The sequence below is a fragment of the Chlorocebus sabaeus genome, chromosome X (genome assembly GCF_047675955.1).
Source record: "Chlorocebus sabaeus isolate Y175 chromosome X, mChlSab1.0.hap1, whole genome shotgun sequence".
Classification (NCBI taxonomy): domain Eukaryota; kingdom Metazoa; phylum Chordata; class Mammalia; order Primates; family Cercopithecidae; genus Chlorocebus; species Chlorocebus sabaeus.
In genome coordinates, this window is record NC_132933.1 from 82320575 (window position 1) to 82338746 (window position 18172).

The 18172-nt window shown below is 37.3% G+C and overlaps 1 protein-coding gene across 2 annotated transcripts in view; it reads left to right on the forward strand.

Moving 5' to 3' along the window:
• Nucleotides 1-18172, forward strand: part of TEX11 (testis expressed 11) — a 348904-nt gene that overhangs the window by 313621 nt on the left and 17111 nt on the right. For both annotated transcript variants that reach the window (XM_007992000.3, XM_037988900.2), the window contains 3 exons: nt 5335-5484; nt 6721-6829; nt 7901-8021. In XM_007992000.3, coding sequence (XP_007990191.1) covers nt 5335-5484; nt 6721-6829; nt 7901-8021 — 380 coding nt within the window. The remainder of the gene's footprint in view (nt 1-5334; nt 5485-6720; nt 6830-7900; nt 8022-18172) is intronic.

An 18172-nucleotide genomic window follows, 5' to 3' on the forward strand; every position in this document is an offset into this window, starting at 1 on the left:
AGAAGATCACTTGAGCCCAGGAATTTGAGGTTACAGTGAGCTATGATTGCACCACTACACTTTAGCCTGGGTGACAGAGTGAGACCCTGTCTCAAAGATAATGAAATAAAGTAAATAAAAAATCCTAGGAGAATATCTTCATGACTTTGTGGAGACAAAATATTACCAACTATAAAAGAAAATATTGATAAAGTGGACTTCATTACAAGTGAGAACTTTGGTTTGTCAAAAGACACTGTTGAGAAAAGAAAAAGACAAGCCACAGATAGGAAGAAGATACGACAATACATAAGCTTGACAACTTCCAGAATATATAAAGAATTCTTACAACTCAACAAGAAAAGACAAATAACCCAATACAAAAATGGACAAAAGAACTGAATGGCTGGGTGCAGTGGCTCGTGCCTGTAATCCCAGCACTTTGGGAGGCTGAGGCGGGCAGATCACCTGAGGTTGGGAGTTCGAGACCAGCCTGACCAACACAGAAACCCCGTCTCTGTCACGGTCAGCTGAGATCATGCCATTGCACTCCAACCTGGGCAACAAGAGTGAAAATCCATCTCAAAAAAAAAAAAAAAAAGAATTGAATGGAAATTTCACCCAAAAAAAATGTATAAATGGTCAATAAGCAAAGGAAAAGATGCTCAGCATCATTATTCATCAAGAAAATGCACATTGAGAAGCCACTGCACCCTCACTGAAATAACTAAAAAAAAAATCAAGTGTTAATAAGGATGGGAAGGAACTGGAGTTCTGGCACTCCAGAGTGGAAATGTAATTGGTACAACCACTTTGGAAAACTGTTTGGCAGTATCTGCTAAAATCAAACATGTTTCTATCCCAGCAGTGACCGTGAAATATCCCTTTTATATATATACTCAGGTGAAATGAGTGCATCTGTTCACCAAAGTATGTACAGGAATGTTCAAGACAGCTCTATTCATAAGAACTAAAAATTTGAAACAATATTACTGTTCATCAGCAGAATGATAGATTAAATAAATTGTGGTATGTTCATACAATGGAATACTACAAAGCAATGAAAGGAATGAGCTTCTGATAGCATACAAAAATATTTATGAATATGACAGACATTATGAGTAAAAGAAGTTGGTTCCAAAAGAATACACAATACAAATTCAATTTTTCAAACAATTTTATTGAGATATGACTCACATGCCATGCAGTTCACCTATCAAAGTGTACAATTCAATACACTTTAGTATATTCACAGATATGTGCAACCACCATCGACAATCAATTTTGGAACATTTTATTACCTCAAAAAGAAAGAAATATACCCTTTAGTTACCCTTGCATTTCTCCCACAAGCCCTGAGCAACCACTAATCTACTTTCTGTTTCTATAGATTTGCATATTCTGAGCACTTCATTTAAATAAAATTATATAATACACGGATTTTGTGACTACCTTATTTCACTTAGCATATTTTTAAAGTTCATTCATGTTGTGGCACGTGTCAGTACTTCATTACTTTTTATGGTCAAATAATATTCCATTGCTTGGGCATACCATGCTTTATTCATCCATTCATCAGTTGATGGACATTTGGATTGTTTCCATCTTTTAGCTATTATGAATAATGCTGCTGTTAAACACTTATGCACAAGTTTTTGTGTGGACCTATTTTCACTTTTTTTTTGGTATGTACCTAGGAGTGGAATTGCTAGGTCATATGGTAACTCTGTGTTTAATCATTTGAGGAACTGCCAGAGTGTTTTTCAAAGCAGCTGCATCATTTTACATTTCCACCAGCAATGTATGAGGCTTCTAGTTTCTCCAGCTCCTTCTCAACACTTGTATTACCTGCGTTTTTTATTCTAGCCATCCTAGTGAATGTATAGTGATATCTCATTATGGTTTTGATTTCCTGATGACTAATTTTCCTGATGTCCAATGGTGTTGAGCATCTTTTCAGATGGTTATTGGCCATTGTATATCTTCTTTGGAGAAATGTCTACTCACACCCTTTCCCAATTTTTCATTAAGCTGCCTTTTATTATTGAGTAGCAAGAGTTATTTATGTATTCTAGATACATGTCGTTGATCAGATATATGCCTTAATTTTGCCCCACTCTGTCAATTGTCTTTTCTCTTTCTTGATCATGTCCTTTGAAATACAAAATTTGTTAACTTTGAGGAGGTCCAGTTTATCTATTTTTCTTTCATTGTCATATCTAAGAATCCATTGCCAAATCCAAAGTTATGAAGGTTTACCCCTCTGTTTTCTTCTGTGAGTTTTATAGTTTAGCTCTTATCTTTAAATATTTGATCTATTTCAAGTTAATTCTTGTATATGCTATGAGGTCAGGGTCTAACTTCATTCTTTATCATGTGGCTATACAGTTGTCCCAGAACTATTTGTTTAAAAGACTACCCTTTCCCCCATTGGATGGTAAACTTACACACTAAAAACTATAAAACATCATTGAAATAAACAAGATGTAACAAAATGGAAACATATCCCATGTTCATGGATTTGATGATTTATCATTGTTAAGATGATAACACTCCCCAAAATTATCTATAGATTCAACACAATCCCTATCAGCATCCCAGCTGTTTACACTAAAAACTATATGTTTACACTAATTCTTTTCCTTTCCTTTTTGTTTGTTTGTTTTGTTTTGTTTTGTTTTGTTTTTTGAGACAGAGTCTCACTCTGTTACTCAGACTGGAGTGCAGTGGTGCAATCTCGGCTTACTATAACTTCTGCCTCCTGGTTCAAGTGATCCTCATGCCTCAGCCTCCTGAGTAGCTGGAATTACACACATGTGCCACCACACCCGGCTAATTTTTTTTTTTTTTTTTTGTAGAGATGGGATTCTGCCATGTTGGCCAGTCTGGTCTCAAACTCTTGGCCTCAAGTGATCCACCTGCCTTGGTCTTTCAAAGTGCTGGAATTACAGTTGTGAGCCACTGTGCCTGGCCCTTGTTCTTTATTTCTAAGTGTTTTCTTCTTTTTGATGCTGTTATAAAGGGACTTGTTTCAATTTTATTTTCAGCTTACTCATTGCTGCTATATAGAATTGGCCAGGCATGGTGGCTCACTTTGGGAGGCAAAGGCCAGAGTATCACTTGAGCTCAGGAGTTTGAGACCAGCCTGGGCAACATAGTGAGACCTTGTCTCTAATAAATAAATAAATAAATAACTGATTTTTGTATATTGATCTTGATGAACTTGCTGATTAGTTATAATGGCATTTTACTGGATTCACTAGGAATTTTATTCACAAGATTATGTCATCTTGTGAATAAGATTGTTGTTTTTATTCTTTTTGATGCTATTGTAAATGGAATTGTTTTCAGAGCTTCAAAACACTTAAAGCAAAAACTGCTAGAACTAAAATGAGCAATAGACAAATCCATAACTACTTGGAAACTTCAATATTCCTTTCTTAGTAATCAATAGAATAGGTCAACAAATATTCAATAAAGATATAGAAGACGTGAGCAACACTATCAGCCAACTTGACCTAATTGACATTTAGAACACTCTACCCAACAATAGCAGAATACAGTTTTTTCAAATTCACAAGGAACATTCATCATCATAAGCCATATTCTGAACCACGAAACAAACTTCAAAAAATTTAAAAGTATTGAAATCATAAAATTATTGAAATATCCAAGTATTTTCTCTGACCACAATAGAGTTATATTATACATCCCTAATAAAAAGTTATCTGTAGAACCTTCCAATATTTGGAAATTAAACAACATACTTTAAAATAATCCAATGGACCAAAGAGGAAGCGACAAGGGAAATTAGGAATTTTTTTTAATTGAATGAAGATGAAGACACAACATATAAAAATGTTTAGGATACAACTAAAGCAGTATCTAGACAAATGTGTATAGCATTAAATGCTTCTATTAGAAAAAGAAAAAAGAAAGGTCTCAAATAATCTAAGTCTCCACCTTAAGAAACTAGAAAAAAATGAGCAAATTAAACCCAATCAAGCAAAAAGTAATAAAAATAAGAGCACAAATCAATAAAATTTAAAACAGAAAACAGTAGATAAAGTCAATGAAACCAAAAGATTTTTTCTTTTGAAACAATCAATACAATTGATAAACCTCTAGCCAGGCAAATCAAGCACAAATTAACAATATCAGGAATAGATGTGGAGACCTCACTAGAGATCCTACAGACATTTTAAAAGGTAATAAGAGAATATTATGAACACTTTTATGTCCATGAATTTAGAATTTTAGGTGAAATGTACAAATTTCTTGAAAGTCACAAACTACCATAGCTCCCTCAAGAAGAAATATATACTCCTATGCCTATTAATTAAATTCATAGTTTAAAATCTTCCAACAAAGAAAACTGCACTGAAGAATTCTACCAAACATTTAAAGAAGATGTAATACCAACTCTATATAAACTCATCCAGAAAGGAGGGCACAATTCCCAGTTCATCTTATAAGACTATTATCCTGATACCAGTAGTAGACAAAGACAATGTAAGATACTGCAGACCAAGATTCCTCATGAAAATAGATGCAAAACATAGATGCAGAAAAGTAAAGATAGTTGCTACCTTGGTTGGATGGTATTGACCGGAAAGGAGCACAAAGGAACCTTCTGTATAGTTTTAAGTGTTTGTTATCACAATCTAGGTAGTTATTACACGGGTTTAAACACATGTAAAAACTCGTCAAGCTGTGTAAGGTTAGAGTACTTCTTTCAGTTTGTTGTCTATATGTCATACCTCAAAACATTTTTCAATGTTCAATCTACCAAGAAGGATGAATGAAAACTGTCTCACATAGTTTGGTGTATGACACCTGACATGAAATTTTTTCTATGCTGATGCCCAAGAAATTCTGTCGACTAATGAAACAGTTTGGAAACTCTCCTCTATTCTGCTTAAAATAAAATCACTGTTAGTTTATACAGCACTGTATCTTCTGGTTAACTCAACCATTAGAGTGAGCACCAGCCCAGTTGAAAGTTCACAAGAAGCAAGTAAACATTGGATTTGAATTAGAATCAATAATATCTGCGGGTTTTCTCAGGCTGATTAGAAGCATCGTGGCAATTGTTTGAGAAAATATAGGTAGTTCTAGTGAATGCACTACAGAATGTTGGAAGTAGTGGTGAGCTTGTAGATTTAAAATGTGTTAGAATCAAATAAAAAAACAAAAATAAAATTTAGAATCTGTCTACAGCAGTGAAGTTGACCTTCAAATTGTAAGTAAAATTAATTTTTCTTAGAAGGAAAACCTCTCCAGTTAGTGAGATTACAACCAAAGAGAATAATAAATATAATCACAAAGAATGTTGCATTTTTGCCTTTTTCTTAGGGACCTTCTCAAATGATTCATGTGAGAAATTGCTTCTGCTGTACGAGTTTGAAGTTAGAGCCAAATTGAATGATCCATTACTGGAAAGCTTCCTGGAATCAGTGTGGGAGCTGCCTCATTTAGAAACTAAAACATTTGAAACAATTGCAAGTAAGAGCTGTATTTATGCTTTTGTAAGGCTGGTGGCCATTTCTATCGTATGACTTTTTTTCTTCTCTTTACTCTTCTTTCTTACCTCCAGGTAGGAAATAATTTTTCCTCATAGCACTTTGTTTCTCCTTCTCTAACGCCATTCTTAGACTATTTTGTATTATGATCATTTTTGCATTTATTTTCTTCACTCTATGAGATTATAATCTCTTTAGGGTCATAAACAATAATTATTTAATTTGTACTTACAAACCCTAGCGACGTTCATTGCTCCTAATAGGTGCTCAAATTTTTTCTGTGTGGAATTTAATTGTGTAACTACACAATAGGGGGAGCTCAAACTTTAGAAAGTTTTTCTGGGCTAGCTAGAAATAACTGAATGCTTCAACAATCAAAAGTGATGCAATCTTAGCAGTTTGTTGAAATGTACAGAGAAATACTGGTAATATTTTTTAACACAACTGCCACTCTCAAATTCCAGCCTGAACTTTAAGTAGGTTTGGGGGCTTAGAGCCTCTTTGGGAGTACACTGCAGGAAACAGCCTAATTTTCTTCCCTTTTTGTCTCTCACCCTCTTCAGGAGCATGTGTGTGGTTAATAAAAATATTAGGTAGCTCCAAGTGCACAAGAGTCACATTTGCCTTTCCTTGGTCTTGCCAAGACAGAATTCCTAGAGCCATGGAGCAGATGATATATACTTTATAGACATGTGACAGTGACCACTGCTCCTTGTATAACGGAACTCCAATTCTAAAAATCTGTTAAATGCATGTGGAAGTCTTAGGGTTAGTTACCTCTGATACTCCCTTGTCAAGTGTTTCCTATTTTTAGTATCAGATAAAAATAGGACATTTTAGTACAAACCTGTTTTGATTAGTGCCCTTTCACTGATCTGCTTTCTATTTCCTTCTTAGTGTGCCCTTCCTTGACTCTCATTCATAAGATTATTGCTTCACCTGTATGACTGAGTGCAAGGTCATAGAAACAGTAGGTTTTCTGTTGATGTTTGCTGAAAAAAGGATGTTACCTGGTAATCCCACCATGCTACTCTGCCCAGAAAATAGAAGCTATTTCCAAAAGCAACTGTAGATTTATCATTTATAAAATTCATTGTTGTTTATTTTTGTTCATCTGTTTCAGCCCAGTTTCATTAGAGAAAGCAAGTGGTAGCCTGGGATGAAAAGTGTGACGGGTGACATTATGATGTTCCCAATCTTTTTCCTTTTCTTCCTCTAGTAATAGCAATGGAAAAGCCTGCACACTATCCTTTAATTGCTCTCAAGGCCTTGAAAAAGGCTTTATTGCTCTACAAAAAGGAAGAATCCATTGATGTATCACAATACAGGTTAGTAAATACAATTCAAAACTTAATCCAGCCTTTTTGATAGCCAAAAGAACTATAGTCAATGCCTCATAAGTAACCAATCATTCTTAATTGACCCAACTTAAGAGATGATCTGGGGATGATCTGGGGGCACTCCTGTGGACAGCTCCATACTGAGAGTTGTATTACAGACCAATAATCATTTAGCAAAGTCAAGGAGCTTGCTTTTCCCAAAGGAGAAAAAAAAAGGGGAAAAGTTGCTTCTTTGTGTGAATCTGTGTATATAATAAAACTGCTAAGTACCTTTCTTTCTTTGTTTCATCACTAAATAATATTCCAAATGTACAGAAAAGTACAGAGGTTAATATAACAAACACCAACGTATCCACCACCCAGATGTATTTGTTTTATTTTTAGAGATGGAGTCTCGTGTTGTTGCCCAGGCTGGATTCAAACTCCTGGGCTCAAACGATTCTCCACCTCAGCTTCATGAGTAGCTGGGATTACAGGCACACAGCACCCAAATTTAACAAATGTTAACATTTTGCTATGTTTGCCTCATTATTTTTCTAAGCACTTTAAGCACCGATAAGTGCTGTATAAAATATTATCTATTGGAGACTTTTTTGTTTTCTGTGTCCAGACATGGGGAAAAATAGATGTTGTGTGACTTTTTTGTCTGGAAAACATCATTACAGTCTCCCTGTGTTAAGGCACGAAAGACAGTTCTTGTGGAATCGTTCCACTTTAAACCCCAGTTCCCTTGCCCATTTGAGGAAGTACCAAGATGCTTTAAAATGCCTGTAAATTGAACCAGCTCATAAAATATAATAGACAGCCACAACTCCTTCGTGCGGGAAACTAAAAAAAGAATGAAAGACAACCATAGGCATGAAAAAAGAAAGGATTGGTCAACCTGTTTTACAGCTTCAAAAATCTGTCTTCTGAGGTTGGAGGCCAGATAAAACCGAGGGAAGAACAGAAGTGTTTTGAAGCTGTTAGTCTGGGATGAGATCCAGATTTTACTTATCTTAGCCATGAAGCCAATGATTTCTTTCCTTATGGGATGAGTTTTCTCTTTTTGATTTTCAGCAAATGTGTGCACAACTTGATTAACCTCTCAGTGCCAGATGGGGCGTCGAATGTAGAGCTCTGTCCCCTGGAAGAAGTTTGGGGCTATTTTGAAGATGCTCTGAGCCACATTAGCCGCACTGTAAGTCAAATAGTGATATTAAACTTTCAGTTAATTTTAAAGAACTGAACTGTCTTGTGTACTATAAATTATATACAATAATGCTTTCTGATATGAGTTTTATGATAAATTCATATTACAATTTTGTAGTTACACACTACAGAATTTTCCTGGGTTTTCTGAAATATAAATAGTTGAAAGTAGACATTTTCTAACACAAGTATATTATGGATTAGGTCCAAATAGCAGTACCACCAGGCATTTTGAATTATTTTATATTTTCAAATCATGGTGGGATGATTACTTCCTCTGTGATGATATGAACCTTTTGAAAAAAGTTATTGCTATTCCCATCCTTTCCCAGAAGCAGGTGATAGAGTAGAAGGAACATTGAAGACCTGTATTCTAGTCCCTCCTCTGCTGATTTCTTTTTCTTTTCTGTGCAGGTTTATTCAGTGGTTTTAAAATTAGGTTTCTTGAGGTATAATTTACATATCATAAAATTCACCATGGCTTGTGCAAAATTCAGTAAATTTATAGAGTTGTGCAACTATCACTACAATCCAGTGTTTTTTAATTTAAAAAATGTTTCATTTTTAATTTTTGTGGGTACATAGCGGTTTATATGTTTATGGGCTACATGAGATATTTTGGTACAGGCATATAATGCATAATAATCATATCAGGATAAATGGGGTATCTGTCACCTCAAGCATTTATCCTTTGTGTTACAAGCAATTCAATTATACTTTTAGTTTTTGAAAATGTACAATTAAATTATTGTTGATTATAATCACCCTGTTGTGCTATTAAGTACAGATCTTATTCATTCTATTTTTTGTACCTATTACCATTCCCACATTTCCCCCACCCCTCCTCTGGTAACCATCTCTCTATTTCTCTCCCCAACAGTTCAATTATTTTAATTTTCAGCTTTCATAAATAAGTGAGAACATGTGAAGTTTGTTTTTTTTTTTTTTTGTACTGGGCTTATTTCACTCAATATACTGATCTGCAGTTCCATCCATGTTGCTGCAAGTGACTGGATCTCATTCTTTTTTATGGCTGCATAGTTCTCCATTGTGTATAGGTACCACATTTTCTTTATCCATTCATCTGTTGACGGACACTTAGGTTGCTTCCAAATCTTAGCTATTGTAAACAGTGCTGCAACAAACATAGGAGTGCAGATACCTCTTTGATATACTGATTTCCTTTCTTTTGGGTGTATATCCAGTAGTGGGATTGCTGGATCATATGGTAACTCAATTTTTAGTTTTTTGAGGAACCTCCAAACTGTTCTCCATAGTGGTTGTACTAATGTACGTTCCCACCAACAGTGTGTGAAAGTTCCCTTTTCTCCACATCCTCACCAGCATTTGCTATTGCCTGTCTTTTGGATATAAGCCATTTTAACTGAGGTGAGACAATATCTCATTGTAGTTTTGATTTGCAGTTCTCTGATGATCAGCGATAGTAAGTACCTTTTCATATGCCTGTTTGCCATTTGTATGTCTTCTTTTGAGAAATGTCTATTCAGATCTTTTCCTTATATTAAAACTCGATATTTAGATTATTTTTCCTATAGAATTGTTTGAGCTCTATGTATATTCTGGTTATTAATCCCTTATCAGAGAAGTAGTATGTAAATATTTTCTCTTATTCTGTAGGTTGTCTCTTCGCTTTGTTGATTGTTTCCTTTGCTGTGCAGAAGCTTTTAAACTTGATGTGATCCCATTTGTCCATTTTTTATTTGGTTGCCCATACTTGTAGGATATTGCTCAAGGAATCTTTGCCTACTGCAATATCCTGGAGAGATTTCCCAATATTTTCTTGTATTAGTTTCATAGTTTGAAGTGTTAGATTTGAGTCTTTAATCCATTTTGATTTGATCTTTGTATAAGGCAAGACATAGGGATCTCAAGTTTCCTTCTTCTGCATATTGGATATCCAGTTTTCCCAGCACCATTTATTGAAGAGACTCTCCTTTTCCCAAAGTATGTTATTGGCACCTTTGTCAAAATTGAGTTCACTGTAGATGTATGGATTTATTTCTGGGTTTGCTATTCTGTTCCACTCTGCTGAGCTGCCTGGGGCTGGAGGAGGGGTGATACAAGCACCCTTGTGGCCACTACCACTGGAACTGTGCTGGTCAGACCTGAAGCCATCACAGCACTGGGTCTCACCCAAGGCCCACTGTAACCACTACCTGGCTACCACCTGTGTTTGCTCAAGGCCTTAGGGCTCTACAGTCAGCAGGTGGTGAAGCCAGTCAGGCTGTGTCCTTCCCTTCAGGGCAGCGACTTCCCCCTGGCCCCAGAGATGACATGCAGGAGCCAGGGCCTGGAGTCAGAAACCCTAGAAGTCTACCTAGTGCTCTATTCTACTGCAGCTTAGCTGGTATCCAAACCACAAGACAAAGTCTTTCCCACTGTTTCCTCTTTCCACACGCAGAAGAGTCTCTCCCCATGGCCACTACCATCAGGTGGTGTGGGGAGTTCTGCCGGGCTACTGCCAGTGTTCACTTGAGGCCCAAGAGCTCTGCGGTCAGCTTGTGGTGAATGCTGCCAGGCCTGGGACTCATACTTCAGAGAAGTGGGCTCCTCTCTGGCCCAGGACAGATACAGAAATCCCGTCCAAGAGCCAAGGCCTGGAACCAGGGACCCTAGGAGCCCACTTGGTGCTCTAACCCACTGTGGCTGAGTTGATATCTAGGCTGCAATACAAAATCCTCTTTACTCTTCCCTCAGCTTTTCTCAAGCAGAAGGAGTCTCTCCTCATAGCCACCACAGCTGGGAGTGTACTGGGTCACAACTGAAGCCAGCATGTCTCAGAGTCTCACCTAAGGCCCACAGTATGTACTGCCTGGCTACTGCTGCTGATCATTGAGGACCAAAGTGCTATTTAGTCAGCAGGTGATGAATCCTGCTGAGACTGGGTCCTTCCCTTCAAGGCAGTGGGTACACTTTAGCCCAAGGTGTGTCTCAAAATGTTATCTGGGAACTAGGGCCTAGAATGGGGCCCTCATGACTATGCCAAGTGCCCTATCCTACTGTGGCTGAGCTGGTATCCAAGATGCAAGACAAAGTCCCTCTTAAGCTTCCCTCTCCTCTCTAGTCCTCTAGTAGAAGGAAGGAGTCTCTTTTGGAGCTGCAAACTGCACTGCCTGGGGTTGAGGGAGGAGTGGTGCAATCACTGCCTTAGCTGCCCTGGCTGGTGTCTCACCAGGTTGCATGTCCCCCAGATGCACTGGCTCCAAGCCCAGCACAGCACTAGGATTTGCCCAGGAGTTACAGTCCTTGTGGCCTAGACTGCCTCTCAAATTTATTTAGAACCCCAGGGCACTTTAGCTCTCAGTGGCAAGGCTTGTTTGAACTCAAGTTCCAACCACTGGGATGGACAATTGCTCTCTAGCTAGGGCTGGTCTAAATACTCCCTCCATGAGAATCAGTTGAGTTCTGCCCAGTGTTACTTTCCGCTGTGACAGGGCAGCACAGAGTTCCAAGCAAGATCCCACAATCACTGTGCTCTCCCTTCCCCAAGCACACAGATTCGCCATGCCATGCAGCCACTGTTGGGTCATAGGAGGGGGTGGCATTGGCAATTCAAGATTGTCTTTCCTACACTCTTTAGTGGCTCTTTCAGTGATATGAAGTTAAAACCAGGTGCTGTGATCACTCACCTGATTTTTTATTCTTAATTTTTGTGCAGATAGTTATTAAATTTGGTGTTCCTGCAGAGAGGATGATTGGTGGAGGCTTCTATTCAGCCATCTTGCTCCATCCTTCCTCCCACAGTCCAGTTTTAGAACATTTCCATTACCCTAGAAATTTCCCCCTTGCCCATTTACAGACAATTCTTGCTCCCACCTTCAGCTCCAGGCAACCACAGATCCGCTTTCTGTCTCTGTAGATTTTCTCTTTCTGGACACTTCATATAAATGAAATTATATCATACATGGCCTCTTGTGTCTGGCTCATTTCATTGAGCATAATGTGTCTGAGGTTGATCCATGTTGTGGTATTATCAGTATTCCATTCCTTTTTCGTTTGCTGAATAACATTCTAGTGAATGGATATAACACACTTTGTTTATCCATTCATCAGTTCATAGATATTTGAGTTGTTTCCACTTTTTGGCTATTATGAATAATGCTACTATAAACATTCATGTGGAAGTGTTTTTGTGAACGTATGTGTTTAATTCTCTTGAATATATACCTAGGAATGGAATTGTTGGGTCATCAGGTAACTCTAGATTTAACTTTTGGAGGAGCTGCAGTCTGTTTGCCAAGGTGGCCATACCATTTTACATTTTCACTAGCGGTGTATGAAGATTCCAATTTCTCTACATTCTCAACACTTATTATTGTTCATCTTTTCTTTTTTTGTTATAGCTATCCCAGTGGGTGGGGAGTAGTAGCTCATTGTGGTTTTGATTTATATTTCCTTGATGACTAATGGTGGTGATCATTTTTTCATGTACTTATTGACTGTTTGTGTATTGTGTTTGGATAAATGTCTATTCAATTATTTTCCCATTTTTAAAATGGAGTTTTTATTGAGTTATAAGAGTTCTTCATATATTCTAGATACAAGTCCTTTACGAGATATATGATTTGGAAGTATTTTCTCCTAGTCTCTGGCTTGTCTTTTCATTTTCCTCAGGGTATCATTTGAAGAGCCGAAGTTTTTAATTTTGATGAAGTCCAATTTATCAATTTTTTTCTTTTGTGGGTAATGTTTTTGGTCATGCTGAGAAATCTTTGCCCAACCCACGTTTACAAATATTTTTTTCCTATGTGTTTTTGTAGAAGTTGTATACTTTTATCTCTGACGTGTAACTCTATAATTCATTTTAAAGTTCATTATAGTGTGAGGTAAGGGTCTAAATGATGTTTTGTTTGTTTCCTGTTGCATGTTAGTATCACTCCTCTGCTGTTTGACTTCAGTTTTCACATTTGTAAAGTGGGAATAATACCTGATCTGACTCTCCCACACTGGAGTTGTAAGGATCAATGAAAATAATATATGTTTTGTAAACTTTAACAGCTTGTATATATGTAAGGCAGTATTGTTATTATAAGAGAGCTATAAAACATTAAGAACACTACATGCCTTGCTTAAAGTTCCACAGAAAGCCATTATTTGAGTCTATGTTAATATCTGAGGATCCTGACTGCTCTTGACTCAACTACTTCTTAATATATAAATATAGTCATGTGCCACATCATGACATTTCATAATATATAATGGTGGTCCTGTAAGATTATAATGGAGCCGAAAAATTCCTGTCACCTAGTGACATCGTAGCCATCATAAGGCAACACATCACTCACATGTTTGTGGTGATTCCAGTGTTAACAAAACCTACTGAACTGCCAGTCATATAAAAGTACAGCACATAAAATTAGATACAGTCCATAATTCTTGTTAGTGATATAACAAATTACTATGTTGCTGTTTCATGTATTTACTATACTTTTATCATTATTTTAGAGTATATTCCTTTTACTTATAAAAGAAAGTTAAAACTGTAAGGCAGCTTCAGGCAGGTCCTTCAGGAGGTATTCCAGAAAATGGCATTATCATCCTAGGAAATGACAGCTCCATGTATGTTTTGCCCAAGAAGCCTTTCCAGCAGGACAAAATGTGGAGATGGGAGACAGTGATATTGATGATCCTGGCCCTGGGTAGGCCTAGGCTAATGTATGTGTTTGTGTCTAGTTTTTAACAAAAAGTTTTTAAAGTTTTTTAAAAAATTAAAAATAGGAAAATGCTTATGCAATAAGGATATAAAGAAAATATTTTTGTACAACTGTATAATGTATTTGTGTTTTATTTATTTATTATTATTATTATTATTATACTTTAAGTTCTAGGGTACATGTGCATAACGTGCAGGTTTGTTACATATGTATATTTGTGCCATGTTGGTGTGCTGCACCCATCAACTCGTCAGCACCCATCAACTCGTCATTTACATCAGGTATAACTCCCAATGCAATCCCTCCCCCCTCCCCCCTCCCCATAATAGGCGCTGGTGTGTGATGTTCCCCTTCCCGAGTCCAAGTGATCTCATTGTTCAGTTCCCACCTACGAGTGAGAACATGCGGTGTTTGGTTTTCTGTTCTTGTGATAGTTTGCTAAGAATGATGGTTTCCAGCTGCATCCATGTCCCTACAAAGGACACAAACTCATCCTTTTTTATGGCTGCATAGTATTCCATGGTGTATATGTGCCACATTTTCTTAATCCAGTCTGTCACTGATGGACATTTGGGTTGATTCCAAGTCTTTGCTATTGTGAATAGTGCTGCAATAAACATACGTGTGCATGTGTCTTTATAGCAGCATGATTTATAATCCTTTGGGTATATACCCAGTAATGGGATGGCTGGGTCATATGGTACATCTAGTTCTAGATCCTTGAGGAATCGCCATACTGTTTTCCATAATGGTTGAACTAGTTTACAATCCCACCAACAGTGTAAAAGTGTTGCTATTTCTCCACATCCTCTCCAGCACCTGTTGTTTCCTGACTTTTGAATGATTGCCATTCTAACTGGTGTGAGATGGTATCTCATTGTGGTTTTGATTTGCATTTCTCTGATGGCCAGTGATGATGAGCATTTTTTCATGTGTCTGTTGGCTGTATGAATGTCTTCTTTTGAGAAATGTCTGTTCATATCCTTTGCCCACTTTTTGATGGGGTTGTTTGTTTTATTCTTGTAAATTTGTTTGAGTTCTTTGTAGATTCTGGATATTAGCCCTTTGTCAGATGAGTAGATTGCAAAAATGTTCTCCCATTCTGTAGGTTGCTTGTTCACTCTGATGGTAGTTTCTTTTGCTGTGCAGAAGCTCTTTAGTTTAATGAGATCCCATTTGTCAATTTTGGCTTTTGCTGCCGTTGCTTTTGGTGTTTTAGACATGAAGTCTTTGCCCATGCCTATGTCCTGAATGGTACTACCTAGGTTTTCTTCTAGGATTTTTATGGTATTAGGTCTAACATTTAAGTCTCTAATCCATCTTGAATTAATTTTTGTATAAGGAGTAAGGAAAGGATCCAGTTTCAGCTTTCTACTTATGGCTAGCCAATTTTCCCAGCACCATTTATTAAATAGGGAATCCTTTCCCCATTTCTTGTTTCTCTCAGGTTTGTCAAAGATCAGATGGCTGTAGATGTGTGGTATTATTTCTGAGGACTCTGTTCTGTTCCATTGGTCTATATCTCTGTTTTGGTACCAGTACCATGCTGTTTTGGTTACTGTAGCCTTGTAGTATAGTTTGAAGTCAGGTAGCGTGATGCCTCCAGCTTTGTTCTTTTGACTTAGGATTATCTTGGAGATGCGGGCTCTTTTTTTGTTCCATATGAACTTTAAAGCAGTTTTTTCCAATTCTGTGAAGAAAGTCATTGGTAGCTTGATGGGGATGGCATTGAATCTATAAATAACCTTGGGCAGTATGACCATTTTCACGATATTGATTCTTCCTATCCATGAGCATGGTATGTTCTTCCATTTGTTTGTGTCCTCTTTTATTTCACTGAGCAGTGGTTTGTAGTTCTCCTTGAAGAGGTCCTTTACATCCCTTGGAAGTTGGATTCCTAGGTATTTTATTCTCTTTGAAGCAATTGTGAATGGAAGTTCATTCATGATTTGGCTCTCTGTTTGTCTGTTACTGGTGTATAAGAATGCTTGTGATTTTTGCACATTAATTTTGTATCCTGAGACTTTGCTGAAGTTGCTTATCAGCTTAAGGAGATTTTGGGCTGAGACAATGGGATTTTCTAAATATACAATCATGTCATCTGCAAAGAGGGACAATTTGACTTCTTCTTTTCCTAACTGAATACCCTTGATTTCTTTCTCTTGCCTGATTGCCCTAGCCAGAACTTCCAACACTATGTTGAATAGGAGTGGTGAGAGAGGGCATCCCTGTCTTGTGCCAGTTTTCAAAGGGAATTTTTCCAGTTTTTGCCCATTCAGTATGATATTGGCTGTGGGTTTGTCATAAATAGTTCTTATTATTTTGAGGTACGTTCCATCAATACCGAATTTATTGAGCATTTTTAGCATGAAGGGCTGTTGAATTTTGTCAAAAGCCTTTTCTGCATCTATTGAGATAATCATGTGGTTCTTGTCTTTGGTTCTGTTTATATGCTGGGTTATGTTTACTCATTTGCGAATGTTGAACCAGCCTTGCATCCCAGGGCTGAAGCCCACTTGATCATGGTGGATAAGCTTTTTGATGTGCTGCTGAATCCGGTTTGCCAATATTTTATTGAGGATTTTTGCATCAATGTTCATCAGGGATATTGGACTAAAATTCTCTTTTTTTGCTGTGTCTCTGCCAGGCTTTGGTATCAGGATGATGTTGGCCTCATAAAATGAGTTAGGGAGGATTCCCTCTTTTTCTATTGATTGGAATAGTTTCAGAAGGAATGGTAACAGCTCCTCCTTGTACCTCTGGTAGAATTCAGCTGTGAATCCATCTGGTCTTGGACTTTTTTTTGTTGGTAGGCTATTAATTATTGCCTCAATTTCAGAGCCTGCTATTGGTCTATTCAGGGATTCAACTTCTTCCTGGTTTAGTCTTGGAAGAGTGTAAGTGTCCAGGAAATTATCCATTTCTTCTAGATTTTCTAGTTTATTTGCATAGAGGTGTTTATAGTGTTCTCTGATGGTAGTTTGTATTTCTGTGGGATCGGTGGTGATATCCCCTTTATCATTTTTTACTGCGTCTATTTGATTCTTCTCTTTTCTTCTTTTTTAGTCTTGCTAGCAGTCTGTCAATTTTGTTGATCTTTTCAAAAAACCAACTCCTGGATTCATTGATTTTTTTTGAAGGGTTTTTTGTGTCTCTATCTCCTTCAGTTCTGCTCTGATCTTAGTTATTTCTTGCCTTCTGCTAGCTTTCGAATGTGTTTGCTCTTGCTTCTCTAGTTCTTTTAATTGCGATGTTAGAGTGTCAATTTTAGATCTTTCCTGCTTTCTCTTGTGGGCATTTAGTGCTATAAATTTCCCTCTACACACTGCTTTAAATGTGTCCCAGAGATTCTGGTATGTTGTATCTTTGTTCTCATTGGTTTCAAAGAACATCTTTATTTCTGCCTTCATTTCGTTATGTACCCAGTAGTCATTCAGGAACAGGTTGTTCAGTTTCCACGTAGTTGAGCAGTTTTGATTGAGTTTCTTAATCCTGAGTTCTAGTTTGACTGCACTGTGGTCTGAGAGATAGTTTGTTATAATTTCTGTTCTTGTACATTTGCTGAGGAGTGCTTTACTTCCAATTATGTGGTCAATTTTGGAATAAGTGCGATGTGGTGCTGAGAAGAATGTATATTCTGTTGATTTGGGGTGGAGAGTTCTATAGATGTCTATTAGGTCTGCTTGCTGCAGAGATAAGTTCAATTTCTGGATATCCTTGTTAACTTTCTGCCTCGTTGATCTGTCTAATGTTGACAGTGGAGTGTTGAAGTCTCCCATGATTATTGTATGGGAGTCTAAGTCTCTTTGTAAGTCTCTAAGGACTTGCTTTATGAATCTGGGTGCTCCTGTATTGGGTGCATATATATTTAGGACAGTTAGCTCTTCCTGTTGAATTGATCCCTTTACCATTATGTAATGGCCTTCTTTGTCTCTTTTGATCTTTGATGGTTTAAAGTCTGTTTTATCAGAGACTAGGATTGCAACCCCTGCTTTTTTTTGTTCTCCATTTGCTTGGTAGATCTTCCTCCATCCCTTTATTTTGAGCCTATGTATGTCTCTGCATGTGAGATGGGTCTCCTGAATACAGCAGACTGATGAGTCTTGACTCTTTATCCAGTTTGCCAGTCTGTGTCTTTTAATTGGAGCATTTAGTCCATTTACATTTAAGGTTAATATTGTTATGTGTGAACTTGATCCTGCCATTATGATATTAACTGGTTATTTTGCTCGTTAGTTGATGCAGTTTCTTCCTAGCCTCGATGGTCTTTACATTTTGGCATGTTTTTGCAATGGCTGGTACCGGTTGTTCCTTTCCATGTTTAGTGCTTCCTTCAGGGTCTCTTGTAAGGCAGGCCTGGTGGTGACAAAATCTCTAAGCATTTGCTTATCTGTAAAGGATTTTATTTCTGCTTCACTTATGAAACTTAGTTTGGCTGGATATGAAATTCTGGGTTTAAAATTCT